General features: G+C 35.8%; 2 protein-coding genes across 14 annotated transcripts in view; one reads left to right on the plus strand and one right to left on the minus strand.

The window, feature by feature from the left end:
* Positions 1-1,046: 1,046 nt before the first annotated feature.
* On the minus strand, positions 1,047-16,962 carry DNAJB4 (DnaJ heat shock protein family (Hsp40) member B4). 7 transcript variants are annotated; one of them, XM_032217623.1, is made up of 5 exons: positions 16,894-16,934; positions 16,639-16,724; positions 9,426-9,700; positions 4,970-5,544; positions 1,047-2,948 (listed from the first exon to the last, which is right to left on the minus strand). In XM_032217623.1, exons 3-5 carry the CDS (start codon positions 9,634-9,636, stop codon positions 2,715-2,717), a joined length of 1,020 nt encoding a protein of 339 aa, XP_032073514.1. In that variant the 5' UTR covers positions 9,637-9,700; positions 16,639-16,724; positions 16,894-16,934; the 3' UTR covers positions 1,047-2,714. The 7 variants fall into 7 exon arrangements, with proteins under 7 accessions (XP_032073514.1, XP_032073515.1, XP_032073518.1 ...); XM_032217624.1 differs by lacking the exon at positions 16,894-16,934 and adding an exon at positions 10,962-11,182 and having other exon boundaries at positions 16,639-16,887; XM_032217627.1 differs by lacking the exon at positions 16,639-16,724 and having other exon boundaries at positions 16,894-16,962.
* Positions 16,963-17,097: 135 nt separating this feature from the next.
* FUBP1 (far upstream element binding protein 1) overlaps positions 17,098-24,338 on the plus strand; it is a 29,362-nt gene continuing 22,121 nt past the window's right edge. For 5 of the 7 annotated variants that reach the window (XR_004255462.1, XR_004255461.1, XM_032218026.1 and 2 more), the window contains exons 1-4: positions 17,098-17,322; positions 21,395-21,485; positions 22,229-22,291; positions 23,081-23,122. Coding sequence is in view for 5 of the 7 variants with exons in the window: in XM_032218026.1 (XP_032073917.1) it covers positions 17,209-17,322; positions 21,395-21,485; positions 22,229-22,291; positions 23,081-23,122 (310 nt within the window). In the remaining 2 variants the exon portion in view is untranslated. The remainder of the gene's footprint in view (positions 17,323-21,394; positions 21,486-22,228; positions 22,292-23,080; positions 23,123-24,338) is intronic. The other 2 variants (XM_032218029.1, XM_032218030.1) reach the window with 1 other exon arrangement.

Genomic DNA, 24,338 nt, shown 5'->3' on the forward strand with positions numbered 1-24,338 from the left:
ACACTGAAGGCCAAGATTAATTCTCAGGAAAATGAGAAATTCTCTGAATCAGTCATAAAGAATGATATAACCAAATTTATAATCAGTAGACCAGTGATGCTGATGACAAACAAAAATGCTCCCAAAAGTCTTGGCTACAGTTCTTGAAGCCTTCCAAAAATGTTTTGGGAAACAAATTTTCATATGTTTTGCATATTTCTGCTATTTCTTTTGCATCATTGCAGTTTTCCATTCAATAGTTTTTCACTTTAATAAAGTCTTTATTATTTTTATTCATTAATCAAACTTGTAAGGCCAGGTCACCACTACCTCATCTAGCACTAGCGTATGCTCATGCTGCCAGATCTGATGAGATAGCAACTGGCTGAGGAACTCTGGGAGTTGAAGTCTACAAATCTTAAAGTTGCCAAGGTTGGAGACCACTGATCTAGGGCTTTAAAGATGACAACCACCCAATTGCACCAATTGAATTGCACCCAAGAACTTGCAGGCTCATGTGGCAGTCATGTTATGTGGGTGCACCATGGTGAGACCAATGCTGCTGAGGCTGCTGCATTCTAATCAAGCAGAAGCTTCTGAAGGTTTTTCAACAACCCTCTGAAAAGGGTGTTAGACTAGTCTGATCAGGAGGTAATTAAGGCATGAGGAAGGACAGGATTTAAATGCAATAAATAAAAAATAGACATTATATTCAGGACAAACCAGGAGCTTGTTATAGAATTATGTGTAAATACAACTGACTTATGTAACAAAACTTTAACATGTTCTTATTTTAGTATATAATGTATTAACCCATTCATTTAATATACAATCTTGAACTTTCCTATCTTGTTAATACCATAGGTTTCATTGGGATTTACTCTTAACAGAATAGAGTAGTGTTTCTTAATCTTGGCAGTTTGCAGATGTGTAGACTCCAACTTCCAGAATTCCCAGAATTGAGAAACACTGGTATTATGATCTCTATACTGCAGGTATGTTATGCTTCAAATGTCAAATACCATTTTCATTTGCTCTCATACATCAAATTGACAATTGGAGGGGGAAAAGTTAGAAATAATAGTTTAATGTTTAAAAATATGAAATGCAATACATTATCATAAAGTATATTTAAATACATTTACAATATGCACAAAGAAAAAGTAGTAGTTTTCTTGTTCTCATTTTTAGAGTCATTAAAACTTATTTCATAGATTCTTTCTAGTTTCAGAAAGGGATGTTATAAAGTGCTCAAAAGAGGTTCTTTGCAGAGCATTTTAGCACGAACAGCATTTTGCTTCAAAGCATTAAAGTAATCATGTCCTTTGCAAGGCACATGCAACTGGTTTGAAAGCTGTCTTTGCTTACTCCACATGCAGATGTCCCAGCAAAATGAGCATGCAGACAACTGGGAAGAGTTTCTGAGGAAGCTATATGAGATTTGCAGAGAAGACAACTGTTTTAATACTTTGAAGACTGATCTTTCATTCATTTTAATATGCTTTGTGAAATACCTCTTTCAAATGCTTTCCATAGCCCTGGTTTAAGATTGCACATCTTGTCAGTTTATAGCCTTTGTACTAAATCCCATTAAAAAAAAATCCCATTCATTCAGGAGTCATTTTTAAAGTGATTCCTCCCACTATCAATTACTGCAGCTGTTTTGGATTTTAATATGCTAGTTTTAGAAAACTGGTATCATTAATTTTTTACATAATTGTTAAATGTCCTGTCACTTAAAAGTGCTATCTAGCACATTTTGAATGAAGCTTTATTGTAAACAAAGATGAATAATTTCATGAATGTTTCCATTTGACCATATTACAAAACAAGTAGTACTTGTCTTAAATTTAATACTGTTCATCTACTGCCCATGAATACTAGTTAGGACATATATGTCTTTGCAAAAATAAAGTTTCCTTGCTTTTTCTTAAAATAATTCATTACAAATTCATAAAACTTCAGTTTCAACTTAAAGTTCACAGAATTTGCAAGAAACTTGAGAAAGATTGCAATCTTGACTGAATTAGGTTAATTATTCAGTTGATGCTTATAAGTATGCCGCTTCATGAAATATAAGTTCCAGAGAGCATTAACACATTTTCACAACAATTTCTACCTGGAAATCTATTAGGCCAAAAACAGTAGGCCATCAAATTTTATTTTCTATTAGGTCACTATATTTACCACCAGAATAATGGAGTAAAGAAATTCACAGACTGGTACAGTAATGTAAAACCCACCTCTTCTTTGGGCTCATAAACATTTTAAGTGATATTACTTTCCTGCTGCTGTGAAAAAGGTAATGCAGCTTAGAGTATATACATAAAATAAATATTTAAAGTTACATAGATTCATATAATGAATTCTAATACTGTGATATTTTAACTCACACAGATAATCGGGATTATCTGAATTAAAGTGCTTTGCAAAGTATGCACTTTATTAGAAATACATGGACAGAGGTGTTCCCTTTTTACCCATGATTACATGGACACGAAATACTGGATAAAGTGTTTTGTAAAGGAAGATGCAACACACGGTAAGTAGTATTAACCTTATACTTAGTTGCAAGTCTTTTGTATTCCAATTCTCATGCAACACTGCATAATTCACTTCCCTACCTGCGCACACAAAAGAAAAGTTCAACAGTTATAGACTGCACTTTTACAGCATAAACCTGAAAGTCCTTGATGTTCAGTGTCTATTTGGAACAGTTCACTAACATATGTTTCTTATGATACAGGAAGATTTCTCCTGAGTACTTCTTTTGAGGCTGAAGCTATATTATCTGGGAAAATTACTTCAAATTCTATAATTAAGTCACCTCGTTGGTCATGATTTTTAGGAAATGGTAAACCATATCCTATAATTCTTCTTCTCATTCCAGGCTTTACAACTTCATTTATTGTCATAGGTATTGTTCGGCCTTCTATAGTTGGTACATTGATTGAGGTGCCACATAAAGCCTGGAAAATAGTAAATTCAAAAAATTAAGAGCAGCATATTTGTTATTTCTTCAAGCTTTTAATATACTACATGTTCTCCATAAAGATAATTATATTTTTAAATAAATGACAGTGTAATTTATTCAAATGCAAATGCCACTGTGTTATATCTTTTTTGTAAGTGAAGAGTTGACACCAAACAGTTGAACAGTTCAGGATATAAATATCATTTGCAATAAAGAGAAAATAGCACTTTACCACTTAACAAAATGTGCAAAGAATGCCTAAATGTAAAGAGAGGAGACAGGAACAGTGCCAACAATATATTTTCTTTCAAAGCTATATTCTGTGCACATGACACGAATTTCCACCTCTTACGTTTTGATTAATGTAACAGAAGTGGCAGCTATAGGCATCCCATTTAATAGGAATATCCTGTATATAGCCTTGGAATGCAATTGATTGCAAGAAGTGTTGGAATGTTCTAACCTTGGAATATCCATTTTGATCATGAACAGGTGTTAGAACAGGTGTTCTGACAAAAGAAGACAATATCCTGTCAGAGTTATTCTTCCTGTGCAAGAATATTCTAGAGATGGAACACTTACCTTTTAAAAATTCACAATATAGATGTAAATAATGTTCTCTAAAATATCATTTGCTACCTGTGGGCTGAATTCTTGCCCCTCCTGGCTCCTTCTAGCCACCCAGGGAGGGAGGCATTTCCTGGATCTAAGAGATTGTTAATGTCTCGTTGTGAAAAGATACACATAACAACTAGGAAGCTACAGGTACTGAACAATTAGTGCCCAAACTTCAATTTTACCATTTATGGGAAAATTACAAACACTATGGTGGAATCTCAGAGAAACTCCCAGAGCATTAGCCAATTTAAATACCAGAGTCTGTTACGGGAGCACATTATACCTGTACTGCAAGCTCTGCATTGGTTGCCATTAAACTTATGGATGTAATTTTAAAGTTCCAGTGTTAATCTATAAAACCCTACATACATATTTACTTGCAGGACCACATTAGTCTACCCAGTTTGACCTATCCTAAAAAAACGATTAGCATTGTCCCTCTTTAGGAAGGTCAGGAAGGCCAAGGCTTCTTAGCAATATTGTTCTTCATTTAAAGTGCTGTTCCTTTGAAACAGCCTCCTTGTGAATATCAAACACTGCTCTAATAGAACATTCTTATGTGTGCATTAAGGGTAACTAAATGTGTATGCTGCTAACTTATAAGACAATTGATTATTACAACGGATGTATCTCCTAAATCTAATCATCTAGTTTGCATGCTCACAATAATTGTTGTTTATTAAACTTATGTGCTGCCTATCTTGCTTGGAAACTTTACTTGCCATATAAATATAATTATTTCAACTTTATATCAATGTTATGATAAAATGTATTTAAAATCGATGAAAATATCATGGCAGATCAGCATAGAGCTGTTCACATAAGCAGAATGCTGTTCCTTTGTTCTCACCATAATGTTATTGGGGTTTTTTTGTGATTAGAAAAAAACATTTCTAATACTTGATGATGCATTTCCTTCTACCAGCATTCTGATTATTTTACTTCATAGTGGATTGTTTGCAAAGATTTACAACAACACTGTTGTAGTACAACACCACACCCTAGTATTGCAAATCCCATAAAAATGCCAAGTGCAAGTAAAAGCAGCCCAGAAAACTGGCACAAAGTTGGATGATTTATGTGTATAATGGCAGTGAGGAAAAAACAAGACAGGGTTCAGAGGTAAACAGTTCATTGACTACAGAGTTAACAAGAAAGGAATTAATTTGTGGGAGAAGGATAAAATGCTACAGACTATATTATTTACCATATTATATTCTAAATTTACATGCCATATTTCCACATTAAGCCATTTAACATGTAACTACTTACACAAAGTTCTGTATTCTTAAAGAACATTGATCTATGTCCAGTTTAACTCAACTATAAATATAAAACAGTATAAATAAATACAAATTGTATAAAGTATTAAAAATCCAACTTTAAACTAATACTTACCTCGCGTAAACTAATCTTGACAGGGTAGATTATATTTGAACCATCTCTCTTGAAATGAGGATGTAATTTATCTTTAATAACAAACACAATATCAGCTGGGATGGTGTTGGGTGTTTCATCACCCTCTTTGGGGAATGTAATTTTGGTACCTTCTTTCCATCCTCTCTTAATATCAATCGTAAGAATTTTATCTTCTGTTCTGACACTTCTACCATCTGAATTGAGCCTTTTTCGGGAAATTCTCATTCTTTTTGTACAACCCTGATAAATCTCTTCCAATGATACTTTCAGTTCATGAATAACAGGAGGATCTTGTTTACGACGGGGTTGATTACCAACCGTGTTTCTTTCTCTTGGAAATCCATTCACACTAAAAGTAGTAAAGGAACCAAATGGATCACCATCCACTTCCATATCTTCAGTGTCCCTGCCACTAGCCATTCTTCTACCAAAGAACATTTCAAAAGGGTTTGCGCCACCAAAAAATGCTGCAAATGTAGCATGTGGGTCTCCATGAAATGAATAACGGAAAGAACCTCCTTGACCATCTGGTCCACCAGACCCTCCTTTCAAACCTACCAAAAACAGAAGCATAAGAAATAATAACCAGCTGAAATAACTATATTCATTAACAAAACAATATGCTGTGATCCAGAAAATAGGAAATCAGAATGGGAAGATGAGTTGGGCAGATGACTGTCCTTTTACTCGAGGGAATATTTTGTCTTTTATCAGTTTAAGAAAAAATAATTTTATTTCTGTGATGTCAGGTGGGGAGAACTTGTAACAATTATACCCTTGTTTTTATAACTAGTGTAAACTCTAATGAACATAATACCTACAATATCTTTGTAAACAAACATAGAAACACAGAATGTTAGGGTTAGGTTTTACAGCAAACACAGAGTCCTGTAGAACTTTAACAAATCATATAAACTTTTAGTTTATAGTCCATATCTTGTCCTGTCCTGTAAAAGACAAATTATATGCATACATAACTGCTTGGGAATGTGGGAGAAAGGCAAGGGAGTAAGTCTTGAAATAGTGAGAGAAATGCTTTAAATATGATCAAACATAAATTATAGTTGGGTGGGTCATAGCTATTCTTTCACTGACTAAGTTGTAATGTCTTAAGGAGTTCTGAATCTCTGTGTTTAATCCACAAAGAAATTAAATCTCTGAATGAATATAAATGATTAGGCTGCTCATCAAATATACAAAACAGATTTAGTGTTATCCATATTTATTGGAAATAAATCCAATTGAATTTTAGAAATAAAATTATTGTGGAAAAGAGTCCATAAAACATTGATGTATTGCAAACCAGTGAGTTTTATAAAGAGATTTTACAAAGTTATACTACTACACTTACACGAACAGTTACTTCAATTATTTTAAGCTTGCTTATCTTCCTACATTATGACACCCACCTACATTCTGTGATTAATTTCACCTACACATCCTTCCTAAATTTAACCAATTTCTCATCTTTTTGCTGTATCTTTAAATCACTTAAATAGATGGTTTTGATAAAAGGCAGGTTAACTCTGCAATCTTTTTTTTAAAAAAAGCATTCTTAATAAGTTATCTGATATGTATATCTCAAGCCAATAGTTGCCACAGTAGATATGAATGATCACAAAATATTAATTTATCAGAAAGCTTAGTAGCTTCCAAAATGTTCTTTTTTTAACTAGTGGATAATTACTATTAATGTTTGCTTGATATTTTTAAATGTTCTTTTAGGCCCAGACATACTGTAATATGAACTCTGGTATATACTAAGAGGCCACTTAAGGGAACACTGGTTTTCTCTGGCATTTTCCTATTGTCATTCACGATGGTAGTGCCTAATTCTTTGGGATAACATTACTGAGCAGTCAATGTATTCTTTTTCTTTTACTAATTATTTACTAAAATCCAAACATTTCCATATTCAGAGAATTTGGATTCTGTAGAATTTAAAATTTGCACATATGTGAGACTAGACAGCAGACAAATATTTCTCCTCAGAAAACATAGCTTACAAATCTCTGGGAAAAAATAGGCATCTAACAAAGTCTATTAAATATTTTTCTTTTATATTGAAGCAACTAATTAAACCATTCATCTTCCTGATATAATTTAGATAATTATTAAAATGTAAAATGGTGAATGTCCTATACTATTCACTTTGGTTATGAAATTAGACTTTCAGAATATCAAGAAAAAAATTGATTCACACATTGTGTTAAACTATTATTTCTTTTGTTAGATTTTACTTTACCATGATATGAACCAAGTATATAAATCACGGCTTATTACTCAGCATCCTGTGTCATGGACACCATTATGGCTTATTTTACATATTATTATTTAAAATAAATGAAAACATTATCATCATGCGTGAACTCATCTTACACTAAAACTTAACAGAACTACCATGAATCAATAGGGCTATCTAAATTATAAATAAGTTCAAATTACCAATATTATTTGATGTTTATTTAGAACAGGAACATGAAATAAAGAAGACTTAATTTAAGTCCAACATCAATCGTCCTCGACTTACAGCCATTTGTTTAGTGACCGTTCCAAGTTACAATGGCACTAAAAAAGTGACTAGTTTTCACAATTATGACCATTGCAGCATTCCCACAGCCACGATTAAAATTTGGACATTGACAACTGACATGTATTTACGACAGTTGCACTTTCCTGGTATATCTGTCACCATTTTTAACCTTCCCAACTGACTTCTGATGAGCAAAGTCAGGGGAAAGCTAGGTTTGCTTAACGACCACATGATTCACTCACCAATTGAAGTGATTTGCTTAGCAACTGTGGCAAAAAGGTGATAAAGTGGGACATTTAAAAACTGCCTTGCTTAGGAATGGAAGGTTTGTGGGACATTTAACAACTGCCTTACTTAGCAATGAAACATTTGAACGTTGCTAAGTCAAGGACTACCTGTACATGAATTAATAATCTCTGACACAAATTTTGGGTAAAGGTATTTCTTGAAGCGGTGAGTTTACTGCCTTGCAAACTATTCTGGCATAAGCTATACCTGATCACTACAGCAAGTATTTCATATAACTGTTGATCACATGCTCCTTTTTTTCTCTTTTCACTAACCTATGATATGATATGAGATCAATTTTGACAAAAGATAAGTTTGGCTGTCTGTATATTATTGTACATTGTAGTTAATATAATAACTATCTTTTCTGCTGATCTTACCATGTTTGAATAGCAATTAATAGGTAAATGGTTTAAAACATGCATTCTGAAGTATGGCTTAAGTATGCATTATTGTCACTCTTCCTGCTTTTGATATGCATTGTTTGTGAATGGAGTATTTATTTACTAAGCCTTAGCAACTAAAGATGTAGAACTAAGTAAAGGATGCCAGGTTTGACAAACTATACCATGTACTTGGCAGAATGATGCTTCCCAAAATAGATAATGGATTGATTGTGCTCAAAACTTATCAATCTCATATCTAATTAAAAGGAGTAATAGATTATCAGTCTATCCATGATCTGAACAACAGTCAGTTTCAACACTGACTAAATTAACTCATTAAATATTGTTCCTAATGCTATACATAAAGATATTAGGAACATTGACTCGTGATTTTAAAAATAAGTCTTTATCAGCATATCAAGGTCTTATAAATTTCCCAATACTACAGGGAGGCAATACTTAAATTATAAATTACTACTTAATTTAAATGTTTAAATAATCATATGCATTTATGAAAAACACAAGTTTCTTATAATTATTAAATACTGATGCATTTTAATTCTTAAGTTTTCAGTCCATCATATTCAATATATGAATATTTCTATCTCACTGAGAGAACTGTAATATAAACAGAAACTTCATTAGCAGAACAAAAACAACTTAATAGAACAAAAACTATATTCAAATCTTAAATTAGATTTTGAAAGATAAAGGCAGTAGCTGAATTCTAAAAACTAGGTCTCATTCCCTTGATACATTAATAGCTAGAAAGGAAGTTGAAAACTTGTCCTGGTATTTTCATGACATCAGGCAATTTTTTTCCTTTTTAGACAAGATTACAGTGTAAACCTAGTCTGGACACCTGGACTCTGGTTCAGAAATACCATAATTCTAATTCAATCTTATTTTAACAGAAATAATGTGTACATTTTAATTTTTGTTACTATTAAGAATAGGACAAAATAAACCAAGTCAGCAACTACAACAGCCAAAAGCAGCTTAATATTCCTGAAATTAAGAATGCTTCCCCGCATAATAGAAAATCAATTACAAATTTCATAAGAACTTACAAATGTAATGTGTATAGTTACCGAAATATAATTTAGCTAAATTCTCAGATTAAGTTGTTACAGCCAAATGCTTATTCCCTCTCGATTTGAAGTAATTATATTTAGCATAAATGTTATTTCTATTAATAGCTAAAAAGAAACTACAGAAATTATATTACCTTCTTCTCCAAACTGATCATAAATTTCTCTTTTTTGGGAATCACTCAATACCTCATAGGCTTCTGCAATCTCTTTGAATTTTTCTTCTGCATGGGGAGATTTATTCTTATCTGGATGCCATTTAAGGGCTTGTTTTCGATATGCTTTCTTGATGTCTTCATCAGATGCTCCTTTTTCAATTCCAAGAACAGAATAGTAATCCTTCCCCATTTCAATGTTTAAAAAGTATGCTTTCTTTTGTTTATGAGTTCTGTATCTCAGCTATGCAATGTTCCTAAAAAAAATTAACAAGAACTGTAGTTCTATTAAGCAGCCAGAAGACTGTTGCCACCTTCTCCTTCTCCTTGATCACTTTGTAGAGATTGAAATGGTAAAAACAGTGCTACCCAGAGCACTCCCAATTACACTACGTGTCTCTGCTCTTTCTAGAACAGCAAATGTTATAAGACGTCATTTCCCAAGCTAGCTACTGCCAAAACTCTGCCGTGTTCTATCTTTGTACATTTAACTGTTCACTGACTAACTTCATATGAAAATATTTTTTTAAAACCTTAATTGTGGAATTTTGTAACCATTTAGTATTGTGTGGATGGTAAATTACTGATATAGGCTTGTTTTATATATTTATTGTAAATATGTGCTATAGGAAACCATTTCTTAATATTTAAAATAAAACTGTTGATTCTACCAGTAGTGAAAAAATACTTTATGGACTAAGGGTGGTCAGTTTAAAAAGATTTCAGAAAATAAGCAAATGAATTGTAAATTTTTAACTTAGATTATTTGTCCTCCTACATTGACTATATAACCCTAAATTTAATTTATTTAAAAATGCATGAGCAGCAATAATAATTGTCAGTGGAGCAATAGGGCCAAGTCATGTATATGCCAGAATTAGACCATCAGGTGTGCTTTGTGAGACGGCAGCTATGCTTGCATGTCACCAAGATCATCAGCTATCTGCAAGCACCTCTCACCAGGAAGGTAGTTTTTGGAAGTAGGGAGATAACACTGAAAAATATTCAGCAGAAACAGCTGAAACTGAGAAGTGGGAGCAGTTAGTTAGAGAATGAGCTGTTGTTTGTTAGAGCAACGCAACTGTGAACTACAAATGGTTGAAAACAACAAAAAAGGAGACAAGATATGGGAAAACCCATATAAACTTACTCCCTCAAGAAGCAAAGGGGGAAAATGGCAAGCTGTGAAAAGGAGGATATTGCTAGAGGTATGGATGTGCATTTGTATCATCGTTAGAGGAATTGCAAACAGCAAACAGCAGATTGGAAACGGAAATCAAATTGTGACTCTCTTGAAGTCACCCATCTGAACTCTGATATGGAGTTCTATTATTTTAAGAGACATCTTGGAGCAGCATTTTAAGAATAGCAAAATTGTCTGATTTCAAGATTGTGACCGAAGGAACCAGACATGGAGCATTCAGGAGGCTTGCAGATTGTGGATTACCCGACTACTCATTCTGCAAATTAGAAATATAAATAACGTAGAAGTTATAACCAGAGAAAAATTGCACCTACCCAACCTGATGCTACGTAAGGAAATGACCCTTCTGCGGGTATTTCAAATTCTTAGGATTCTTACATTGGATGAACCCCCCTTTTTAAGAAATGTCTCTCCATTGTTGGAACATCGCTTTTATTGATAGCTAGTTCTTATCACAAACATCATAATCCCACCCATCTGGGAGGAGTCTAGAATAAGATGTACAATGCAAAAGATCCTTATCTTCTGAAGAAGTCTGAAAAAAAAACAGCAATCAAGAGTTTGAAGTATCAGTTTTCACAATAATGTGGCAGCTGGGATCAAGATGGTGGTCTGAGACACGACACATTTCAAATCCTGAAAGGCTGCTTGTTCTTGAATAAAATTGTGAGAGTAACTTTCAATTTGTTGAATGGAATTGTTAAAGGTAGTTCTAAATTTCTGCATAAAATTGTTATAGTTGTCCAGGATGGTACATTGATTTTAGTGTGAGAGAACAGCCCACCTGACTGTTTCTTCATTCAAAAAGGTCAGAACAAAAAGGTCCAAATCTGTAGAAAAACACTGCTGGCTTGCCAGTCATAAATACTTCATACTGGGTAGTGAATTGGAAATCTGCCTATAGGGCTAATTAAAGTTGAGGCAACCTTGACCAAAATGCTGGACTACTACATCATAACATTCTATAAGCTCATAATTTATGTATCTATCTGCTGTCTATGCTGTAATAATGGCTCAACAACCTATTCTGTAGATAGGTATTTCAAGGATCTGTAGCCATGGTCTAGGTCCAGAATTCAGAATCCAATCCTCATCTAATAGAAGAATAACAAGGCCCTCAAGATTGTTGTATGCCAGCCTCGGTAAAGGAAGAACCGTTTAAACGTTTGGAAATATTTTTATTGCTAGCTGGATATTGTAATATAATCTTAAAAGCTTGTCAAATACAATTCTTGTTTATACCTAATGTAAATAAGGCCAAAAATGAGATACCAAGGGTCATTGTGAATGCATCATTTAAGGAGAAAGATGCTAATATTTCTAAAAGGATACGGAGTCTGGCATCCTTATGGGATCAAGGACCAAGTTATGTTGGACAACTATCATCCATTCAATAACCTTTCTTTTTGTAGGCCAGAAGTGGAGAACTGGAGGAAGGAGTAGTCTACCCTATTATAATGAAGTCTTGATGTATTTCTGAACACAAAACAAAAATTAGAGGCATTATTCCATGGCAGATCAATTTCTTCCTAAGTAGATACTTCCACTGAGTAGAGATAATCCTTGACTTATGATAATTAACCCCAAAATTTCCACTGCAAAGCAAGAGAGTAGTTAAAGTGATTTTTGCCCCATTTTACAAACTTTCTTCCTAAAGTTGTTAATTGAATCACAGCAGTTGTTAAATTAATAAGTGAATCTGGCTTTCCTGTTGACTTTGCTTGCTAGAAGTTTATAAACGGTGAACAAATGACTGAGACACTGCAACAGCATAAATACATGCCACTTGCCAAGTGCTCAAATTTTGATCACGTGGTCATGAAGATGCTGCAACAGTGGCAAGTGTGAAAAATGGTCATAAATTACTTCTTTCAGTGTCATTATAACTTTGAATGTTCACTAAACAAATGGTTGTAATTTGAGGACTACCAGTACATGAGATGTCACAAGATTCAATCTCTTTCACATTTAACATTTAAATATAGTCACTGGGGGAGATAACCCAACAAATGGGGTTTGGTATTATTAATATACTGAGAAATCTAGGTTAACTATCTCAGTTCCAGGCTGTCAAGATGTGTCAGAAGGTCTTGTCAATATTCTGCAAGAATCTTGAAGAAACAGAGTAAGATTTTACCCTATCAAAGTAGAATTTGTGGATTGAAAAGTCAACTGAATCTAAGACAATTCCAGCTTAACTATAAATGTAGTCATTCTCTTAAAACAGCTGGGACAACAATCTAGGAGTGTTTCTGTTCTCTCAACTCCTTTTGGAATAGCAGATTTAAACTGTGACTAAGACCTTTGTCTACTTCAATCTGTGTGCTAACATGAATACACTTGGAGAAGGTACAGACAATAGTCACCTATATCTTGGTCACTTCAGTAGAAAACTACATAATGTGTTGTACATAGTACTATCCTTTTAAAAAACCATCCATTGTAACAAAATACAAAGGGCTGGATATTAAATGAAAAAAAAATATCATATTTTTCAGAGTATAAGATGCATTTTTCCTCAAAAAAGAGGCTGAAAATCTGGGTGCGTCTTATACACTGAATACAGCATTTTTTGCCTCTGGAAACCCTGCCCCCTTCACCAAAATGGCCATGCAGAGCCTTTAGGAGGCTTATAGTGTGCTCCTGGGGGCTGGAGGGCAGAAATGAGCAAAAAACGGGCTGTTTTTTGTTCAATTTTGCCCCCCTGCCAGCACCCAGAAGCACTCTATAAGCTTCCCAAAGGCTATGCATGTCCTTTTTTGATTAAAAAAGTGCCCATTTTCACAAAAAAACAGGTCATTTTTTGGAAGGTCTGCAGAGTGCAAAAACTTTTTTTTTAATTTGCCTCTTGGTGTGTTTTATACTCCAGTGCATCTTATACTCCGAAAAACATGGTATATATTGTCATGTAATATCACCATTGTAGGATTTTCTTTATTGCCGGTTTCCAGAGTGCTAGATATAGCCTTTGAAATTCTGCATATCTTGGGCCCTGCAAGACTGCTTATTCCAAATAAAATTTGCTCATTTAAGATGTACTCGTACAGAGTGCTTCTCAAGAGTTCTCACTTCCTGTGAATTGTGTCAGAGGAAGACTTGAGGGGATTATATTCTCAAGTAGTTCCTTTCTTGTTGAATGCCCCCCAAACATTCCAATGATAATATAATAAATTGGTATGGTATGGTATGGTCAGAAGAAACCTTGTGACTACTACAATTTTTATATCCTATTTTTAAAAACAATCTTCCCAAAACAGTTCACAAACAACTTAAGAAACTATAAATACAATAAATATTATTTTAAAAGAAATTAAATTTCTAGGATGTTTCCCTCAGGGCAATTGAGGATAATAGAAATGTGGAGAAGAGAAAAGAAGAGTGTACAGCTATGCAGATTTAGAAGATAGTTGTTGTTTCCTTTCCTTCCTCTCCCTTCTGGGACCCTTTCCACAAAGCTGTTGGTGGTAATAATCTGTGGAGGGAGGGAAGAGAGGAGTTCTAAGCAGAGTGGAAGAAAATTCATACTAACAATACTTTACCAAAAAAGGACCTGTGTGCATTTCAGATGTGGACATGTGTTGTATTCCAGGGGGTGGAGTATGTTTCCAAGTATCCATGCCAGATATGCTCGCTCTTTTCTCCACTAACACATTAGTGTATGACTCACACTGCTAAAGTTAAAAGCCAACCAACTCTCTTGTACTGTTCAATAACAGTTGGATTCAACAGCTTGAAACTTGTGTATTACATACACACACAGACGTACATAGATATACATACACACACATATATGTATATGTACACACACACACACACATATTTTTCAAACTATAAGACGCTCCGGACTATAAGATGCACATTAGCTTTAGAGGAGGAAAACGAGAAAAAAAATGCCTCTGCCTCCGCTGCCCGGTTGCCATTGCTACGGCCCCTTTCGCAACAGCCCGTTTGCCACGCTCATTTGCCATGGCTCGTTTACTGCCGTCGTGGCCCGCTCGCCACCACAACCATCCTCTGCAAACGAACAGCGATAGGTGGCAGCAGCAATCCCTGCTGCCTAGAACAGCTGATCAGTGCCGCACTAACCCCCTTCCCCCCAACAATGTTTGCTCTATAAGATGCACAGACATGCATTTTGTAGTCTGAAAAATACGGTACATACATATGCATTTTCTGAAATAAAGACACCGTTACAAGGAACGATGCAGTATAGCTCTTAATATGCAAGCTGTATTGCAGCTTCTTCACCAAAGAAGACTGCTCTTAAAAGCTACATAATATAAAATGCAGCAAGCACTCAATGGTTTTAAAAGGTTCATTAACACATTTAGTAGGAAATGCCTGGTTGCATTTGGATGGGAGTTTTGTCAGGAAGTAACACACTTGTAAGCTACCTTAGGATACTAACACTTTACTGAAAAAAGGCAATGAATACTATTTCCATTTCATTGCCTGGAAACTACATGTCTCCTTGTCTATGAAGTCATCAAAAATGAAACTAGATTTCAAAAAGATTTTAACACCCAGACTTATTATTTTCCAGGCAGAAAAGCAATGACCACTAGATGTCACTGACAACCTGTACCAATACAGTAGTCTAAAAATGTTTTTTAGTTGTAAGATCAGAGCAAATTCTATACTACAGAATTATTGCATCAAAGCATTTGATACGAAGATTTATTCCCCCAAATAATTAATATTGGTAATAATTGTTTATTCCTTCTCATATTAATCTTATACATTAATGATGTACAAGTTAAATACTACAGGATTTCAACCCAAGTCAATGACTTCACATTTTTATGAACTATTCTCTTTTGAGGGATTTATTCTCAAAAGAGAATAGTGCTCTAGCATAAGTGCTTCAAGTAAAATATGCTGTCATAGCCAGTAGCCCACGAAAAAACCATTATAAATGATTTGAGCATCTCTTTTTTATGCTGATTTTATCAGTTTTGCTTGGAAACAAAAAAAATCACAGGAACAGTATCTAATTCTGGTATCAACCTGTGCAGCAATTGACATTTTCAATAAGAACAGAAAATGAATAAATGTTTCCTTATCTGATTTGGATGACCACCACTATCTTTTTTTATCCAACAAAATCTTTCAACAAAAAATGATATTGGCAACATGTAGCCTATCAAATGCAATTCCATCATGAAAACTTACTTACAAGAGATGCTTGCTAGGCCAATTAACCTCTACCTTAGGTGAAGTATACCATCATGTACCATTTCAAACAAAAGCTACAAAAAATGAAAGATCAAATTATGAAAAGTGGGATTGTGTAGAGAGTATTGATGCAGCTAGTCTTTATAACTTGCAATAAATTCTACCCAGAAATATAAACAAAAAAGAAATTGTGCAGAAACGCTAATACAGTTGACAAATTACAGAAATAGTTTTCTAATAATCCCAAAAGTCCATTTTGTGGAAAGGAAGATCTGTTTATATATTTATTTTTCATGCATCTACTACACCCTAGTAACTATTACAATGGGAAATGGCCATAATGAATTTGAAAATTCACCGTACCTACCATGGATTTTTGCACACGGATATCCCCCCCTCCAACTTTTATCATTTTATTAACACCTGTGTTAAAACTTAATTCATATTCCCAGTATTGCACAGCAAAATTCGCATCAGATTTTTGACACTCGCAGGGCCACCGACTTTATTGCTTTTATTACTTAACGTACATCGATTAAGAGAATGCTTGTGTAGAAGCACCTTGTTTTGAATATAAACTTATTATATCATTGAAATGTATTTGAATACAAGTATTATATTCAAATACTGTTATATCGTTTTAAGAAGAAACCTATACACGAGATAGGATACTGCTTTTCGGCGAAGCGGATAGGGTTTCCCTTCGCCTCAGTACACCCCCGTCAGGAATCAACCCCGTTGTTTTTTCTGCGCCTTCGAGAATCAAAAGGGTTCACTAAAGACATCCCTCAGATTTACCCGTCCTGAGAGACTCACTCGCTAGCCGGCAGGTTGTCGCCACCACGACAGACGCTCCGACAGGCGACAGCAAATACAGTACCACAAATCAGTTCCTTTCCCAACTGTCCAAATATGTCGATTGAAAGTATGGGGGAGGGGGGGAGAGAGGAAGAGATTACTTAATCAACTATCGCGAGATACCCCCTCCCCGAGAGGCTATCGTCTTATCTAACCCAGGAAGAAATCTTGCGCGCGCCTCCCTTCGCATATCCGTTTAACGATCTACAATACCTTCCCCTCCTTCCTTTTCACACCCTAGAAAGCTCCAGAGTATTCTACCTCCTGCATCCTAAGATTCTTATCTCGCGAGAGTTAGCTTGAAGTGGGGGGGGGGAGAGGGTTCCTCCTTCCCGCCTTCATCATCTCTGTTTGCTCTGCTCAAAGTCTCGCGTCTTTTGCCTAGGTGTCTCGCGAGGGTATTAGCGGCCTCCCCTCCTCCTCTCGCGAAACACGATGCGACGCAAGAATGTGAAAGGATCCCGCCCGCCGCCATTTTCTTTCTTTCTTGGCAGGCTGGGAGGACGGTAGGAAGTAGTGGAAGGAGACATGTCGGATTATTCTACGGTGCCCCCTCCTTCTTCGGGAGCACCCGGCGGAGGCGGAGGAGGTGGCGGGGCAGTCAATGATGCTTTTAAAGACGCGCTGCAACGGGCTAGGCAGGTGTGTATTACGAGCCCTGAAGGGATTTTTTTTTCCTGACTGGCTCCTCAGACTTCCAAGCAGGCCGCTGGCTTCTCCATTCACTTTTCGGCTTTCGCAAAGGGAGACAAGCCCAAGGCCCACCGGCACATTACGGAGGAGCTGAGAGCGACCCCCCACTTTTGAAGGGCTGGGATGAAGGGCTTTTCTTTCGGGAGGCTTTTTCAGAACTCGACGCAGGTTGTGGGGTGGGGGTGGGGGTCCTACAAAAGCGTGGAAGGCCAAACCGCCTGGTATCCATTATGTTGCCGCTAAGCGGTGGAAGTCGGAGTAGGAGGGACCAAAAAAAGGATTAGCCTGAGATTCAAAAGAAAGGGAATGAGTTGACTTTTTAAAGTCTCGCGTTTGGCGGAAAGTTATTTCCCTAACATCCTTCTACTTCGCTTCTGGAAATGGCGCTGCCTTCATTTCTTTAAGAAAGAAAAACTAAAAGGCAGTCGGGTGTGTCCGATTGTCTGAACCGCATGCCCCTGTCCATCCATCCTTCCTCTCTTCCACTCTGCAGAGGGGCTTTTACATTGTGCCTTCCGCCTAAGGCTGAGGTGTTGTGCAATATTTTCCATTATATTCGCTTGCATGAAAATGTCGGTAACAGGGAACTGTCGGCATTAGAGCGGATTCCTCGTAATCTGGTGCCCACCGGTTCTTTTCCGTGCAACTTTTCCGTGCGCAAACATAAGCTGCACACTATGTGTAATAATTTCTTTTGTTTCTGTAGGAAGGCTAAGGAGGCACACACACACACCCCGCTTTCATCTGGCCCACCCATTTTCGTAATTAACCAATAATAAAACGTTGTAGAGATGATGTTAGTTAGGGTTTCCAGGTAGTCTTAATATTTAAACATTGCTCTTAACGTTTCTTTCAGCTTTGGACTTTCTGTGACTCAAATAGGTGTTTTGCCTCTTGATGTTGAAGGTGTTTGGTGCTGTTCCTCGTTATTGGAAGTAAAGCTAAAAGTTGATTTAGAATCATACATAAATGTATGGTTGCCTTTTTATTCAGAGAAAATTCACCTAATTGAAAAATTGGCAAAGCAATCTTGCTGAAGCATTTTAGTGAAGTAGGAAAAGAATTGACTCTTTGGCTTCTATGAGCTTTATATTACTGATCAGATTATTTTAAAATAATGTAATGTGAGGCTTTGTTTCCTGCTTCCCTTTGGGTTATAGTTAATGTTTTAAAAAAAACAAAGCAATTTCACATTTTAAAAATATGATCCATTATAGAAACAGAAAAGCATATAATTTATGCAGTGGAGACCACATGCAGTACAGTTTTTCAAACACAGAATGAATTTCAGTGTTAGTGCATCATCTTAAATAGGAATAAAATCACAGTTCCTTTCAAAAGAGATAAAGTACATTGTTAGGCTTACTGAAAGAAGGGAAAGGAATAGATGACATCTTATAATAGCAATACTGTTGTGAGTAAATATATGATTAGGGGAAAAAAACTTAAATGGGTGGTTATCCTGAAGTTGAGGGAACTTGAAAAAGTTCCCAGTGTTATATGCAATGCAGTGCCAAATCAAGTTAATCTGTTAGATAGACTTAAACATGGCAAATACAGTAGAATCTCTGGTCATGACTATAATTCATTCCATAACTTTGGTAGCAACCAGATTTGCTCCTGACATGAATTATTGCAGCGGCCACATGTGGGTCGCTGTTGTTTGTAATCAAACAACAAAAAAATTGGCACTTAGGAAAAAAAATGATGTGGAAGGGGAAATCAGGCGTGACCGTGTTTTATCGCCACCTGAAGTATGTGTTTGCAACCAGATTCAAATTCATTTTATGAATATTTTCCCTTGGAACCCTATTTGGTCGTGGTCAGAAGCATTCGTGACCAGAGGTTCTGCTGAACCTTCAATTTAATCAATTCCTTATTTACTTCTACTTTTGTTTGACTAGCAGAATAAGAGAGTTGGAAAGTACTTTGGTGGTCTTCTAGTCCAACCCCTTTTCAAGCAGGAAATCCTATACCTTTTCAGACAAATGATTGTGCAATCTCATCCTAAAAGACTCCAATGTTGGAGCTTCCCCGATTTTTGGAGGCGAGTTGTTTCATTGATAAATTGTTCTAACTCAGGAAATTTCTCCTTAGTTCTAAGTTGGTGCTCTACTTAATTACCATATTTTTCGGAGTATAAGATGCACCAAGATTTTAAAGAGGCAGTTTTTTAAAAAAAGTTTTTGCACTCTGCAGACCTCACAAAAACGGATCATTTTTCGTGAAAACGGGCCTGGTTTTTTGTCAGAAAAAGGGCATGAATAGCTTTTAGGAGGCTTGTAGAGGGCTCGGGGGGACGGGGACAAAAATGAGCAAAGAACGGTGCATTTTTTGCTCATTTCTGCCCTCAGCAGTCCTCTAGAAGCCTCCTAAAGGCTATGCATGGCCATTTTGATGAAGGGGGCGGGGTTTCGGGAGGCAAAAATTATTCAATGTATAAGATGCACCCAGATTTTCACCCTCTTTTTTGAGGGAAAAGGGTGCATCTTATACTCTGAAAAGTACGGTAGTTTCCATCCATTACTTCATTGAATTGGAGTTGAAATTGAGTTTATTTGGATTTCAACTCAAAATGTCATTTACTTAAAGGCAGAAATAATGGTTTCACATGGAACAGAAGGGGAAAATGAAACTCAAAGCTGAGCCACTGAACAGTGAATTTCAAACTATTTGAGAACAAAATATATGCCTATAAAGTTGAGGATGAAAGAGTAGAAATTACTGCAATCAAAGAGATGTAATGTTAACAGTTGGCAATGTAGTGGTACTTATTCAATTTATATATGTTATGAAGGATCTACATAGATTAGTAATGTTACTGAGATTTTCAGCCAAAGTTCTATCAGTTGATAGACTCTAAAGGAAGTAAAGGATTAGGAGGATTTAAATATCAAGGTATAGGTCAGCGAGGGCAAACCTTTTTTGGCTTCAGTAAGGGGGTAGCGCAGGGAGGTCGTGCGTGGGTGTGCCGCACCCATAATGCAATGCACGACACCCCCTCCAGTGCGCATACGCGCATGAGAGGCGCGATCCCCCATTTTTTGCATGCTTTTTTCACCTCCCCAGCGTCCAGAGGCTTTATAGGAGCCTGGGGAGGGTGAAAAAAGTCTCTCTTGCCCCCCCCCCCGGGGGGGGGCTCCAGAGGCTTCAGGGAAGCCTCCTGAAGGTCCCTGAAGTCTCCGGAGGGCTTAAATAGACCCTACAAGCAAGCCGGAAGTCCGTTCCCAAACTTCCGGTTTGCCCATAGGCCCCCCCCTTTTTTTTCCTTGCACTCGGAGGCTTCAGGGAAGCTCCTGAAGCCTCTGGGGAAGGCTCTTTTCGCCCTCCCCAGGCTCCTATAAAGCCTTTGGAGCCTGGGGAGAGTGAAAAATGCCTTTAAAAAAGGCTGAACTGAACTGAAAAATGGCCAAAAAAGAAGGCCAAAGTCAGCTGGCCAGCACACGCATGCATGTTGGAGCTGACAGGGCAACACCTCGCGTGCTCTGACAAATGGCTCCGTGTACCACCTGTAGCACGCATGCCATAGGTTCGCCATTCTGGGTATAGGTTGTTTCCCAGTTCCTTTTCTTTTAATAGTTTAGACAAAATAGACAGCAATTCGCTAATAGCAATTACTGTGTTAAGCAGTTTGATAAATAATATACATTAATGGCTGCCATAAGTATAGAATATTTATGTTATATAATAAGTTATTGGTGGAGCATGTATAAATCAGAATTATCAGTAATGATTTCTTAATAAAAGGAATAGAAAAGAATAACAGTTGGAAGGGACCTTGGAGGTCTTCTAGTCCAACTCCCCTCTTAGGCAGGAAATCCTACATCACTTCAGACAAATGGTTATCTAATCTCTTCTTTAAAACTTCCAGTGTTGGAGCATTCACAACTTCTAGAGGCAAGTTGTTTCACTGATTAATTGTTCTAACTTCTTGCATGGATGCTAAATATGCTTCTTTATTAACAATTCGATAGTAGGATGTAATTCTATTGGTAAAAGTAAATATGCATCTTTTTTCCAGATTGCAGCAAAAATTGGAAATGAATCAGGGACATCTGTGAATTCAAATGATTACAGTTATGGGGGACAAAAAAGACCTCTTGAAGATGGAGGTATGCTGCAAGATATATACTTTCTCAAAATTGTAAACTGATTGAAGAGTGCGTGTGAGAGCTTGTGCAGTTTCTGCTTAAAAGACGAAATAGTCCATCTTAAGCATATACATGATTTTTAGATATGACTTTAAAAGCCAGCTAGGTACTCGTAAAAGTAGATAGCAATGATGTTTACATTTTAAGAATCTGGGAAGGTAGGTAAATATTATTTGAAAATTCATCTTTGTATTAAAACATTTAAAAATTCTATAGTGAATTCAAAACACTCTTCTTGAATTACTCTTTCAGACTTTGCATTGTGCAGGTGCAACATTTTAAAATGAAACTTAGTTTCACCAACATTACAAATTTTCAGCTAGATTTTGGAGAAAATGTCTTCTAAATTGTTTGAACCCAGATAAGATGATGCTGTGACCTTTTTTTCCTTCTACAATGTGTTAGCGAAATATATAGCAAGCTTAATTTTTAGGCTCATGGGCTTAAACAAGTTTATTGTGTTTATCTTTTAAAAGTGTGTAGTATTTTTTAAATTCATGAAGACAGATTTCTGATCTTGGAAGAGATGTAGGCTTTGAAGGAATATAATTTTGTTTGCAGAACATTTCCAAGGCTCTTGACAAGGAGTACTTGTGTACTTTAATGAAGTGCCTTTTATTAATGGTGAGGCTTTTAATATTCAAGATTGAGCTAATGATGCTTCAAATGATGTATGTAATGTATTCTTTTTATTTTATGTGTAGATGGCTCTTGGACAAGTCCGAGCAGTACAACACACTGGGAGGGAATGCCCTCTCCTTTTAAAGGCAGGAATTTTTATTTATTACCTGTGTTTAGTATGTAAACGTGAAATGAACTAGTGAATCTTTTGCAATGGATGACACACACATTTCTTGGAATATGTGTCTGACTTTTACTGCACTTAATCATGGTGGTTCATGTATTCCTTAATATGGGGTGGGAAGGAAACATTTAAAGTAATTTTTATCAGATTTTGGTTATCTACGACTTTCACTCATACTAAACGAATTTGGATAGTAGCTATGGTAGTGGTTTTGAATTTCCTGTTTGAAGTTTTATGCTGTGAAATTTTCAGTATTTGAAAAGGAAGCTTGAATGACAGTCCCCAGTTTGAGATTGTATTGCTATGTGTTGGTTAAATTTTAAACTTTGATTTTCTGTTTAATATTGTGGTTGTTGTCAGATTTAATTGTAGAATGATTATTTCTCACAATGGTGGTTGTTTCAGTTTTTGTTACAGAAGCATCATTAGCTTTAGTGTCAAATTACTAATAATACAGTTAAATGTTTGTTACATTTTAGTGCCTGGATATCCATGATACCGTTTTTAAACCTGTGTGTTTTTATTGAACTTGATACGTGATAAATGAAAATACTTTGCATTTTTCCCCAATTACACTAACCAAATGTTAAACATATAAGATTTTTCTTTGTTTAGATGATCTATTCCCTGAAAATTCAAAAACATGCTAAAATGCACTGGACAAGTTGCGTTCTGAACTTCTGGAACAGCCATTTATTTAAGTTATCTATATTTATGACCCAAAACATTTAAAAAATTCTTAATTTTGCAGATCAACCAGAACCTAAGAAAGTTGCTCCCCCAAACAATGATTGTAAGTATTTATGATTTGTTGTAACATTATCATGCTATTTAATATATATTGCACACAAATTAATGCTGCTATTTAAGTTGTGTATATTGATCTATTCTGATTCTCTCCATCCCTAAGAGCAAACATTTGCAATTTTGTATTATCTTGCTATGCACAGGATTCTGCTAGGTGGTTTCAGCAGGAATTAGGAGCAGAGCTCCTGTTAGTCTCTGTTGATAAAAAAAATCAGGAATCTGGTACAGGTAATCCTCCATTTACTATCACAACTGGGCCCAAAATTTATGTTGCTCTGCAAGGCAGTTATTAAGTAAATCATGTCCCATTTTATGACATTTTTTGCAATGGTGAAATGATTCACTACAGTTGTTAAGTGAATAATATAGTTGTTATGCAAATCTGGTTCCTTCCATTGACTTTGCTTATTAAGAAGCTCCCTAGGAAGGTTGCAAATGACAATTCCAGGACCGTGGGACACTAACCATTGTAAATACCAGCCGGTTGCCAATTACCCAAAGTTTGATCATGTGACAAGATATGGTGCAATTGTCATAAATGTGAGAACTGATCATATGTCCCTTTTTTAAGTGCTGTTGTAACTTTGAATCGGCATTAAATTAATGGTCATAAGTCGAGGACTACCTATACCACTTTTTCCAACTAAGAAATTTTATTAAAAGGCATAAACTTTCATAAGCTATAATTTATCAGCTGCATAAAGTGGTTGTCCTGCATTGTAGACAGTTTGCTGATTTTTGCTAGTAAGTAGTAATATATAAGTAGGAAAATAACCTTACTGAATAACAAGTAATTAATGCCGTTTGATTAAAAAAAATAACCAAAATTGAATTTGGTTTTGTGTTAGTGAAACGGAATAATAAAAAGTTGTTTATCATTTTTCCAAATAACAGGTTAATATTAATCCTTCAGCTGACATCTTTTTAGTCAGGAGTCTTTTCTAATTTACTTGGGGATTATCTATATTCTAATAATGGTACACAAGATTTCACCTACAGGAGAAAATAGATTTAAAGGGATATTGGATAATTCAGTAGTTTAGATATTTGTTTTAAGTGTTCCACTTTGAAAGTTATATTCTGACAGGAGTAAGTATGTGCAGTTGTGATAAAATGTTTTAAATTTAGCATGGGTCACTCACTTTTGCCATTCTCCAAGCTTGCATGGTCTTATTGTGGGGTTTGGTGGAGGACTATAGATT

The sequence above is a fragment of the Thamnophis elegans genome, chromosome 5 (assembly GCF_009769535.1).
Source record: "Thamnophis elegans isolate rThaEle1 chromosome 5, rThaEle1.pri, whole genome shotgun sequence".
NCBI lineage: Eukaryota > Metazoa > Chordata > Lepidosauria > Squamata > Colubridae > Thamnophis > Thamnophis elegans.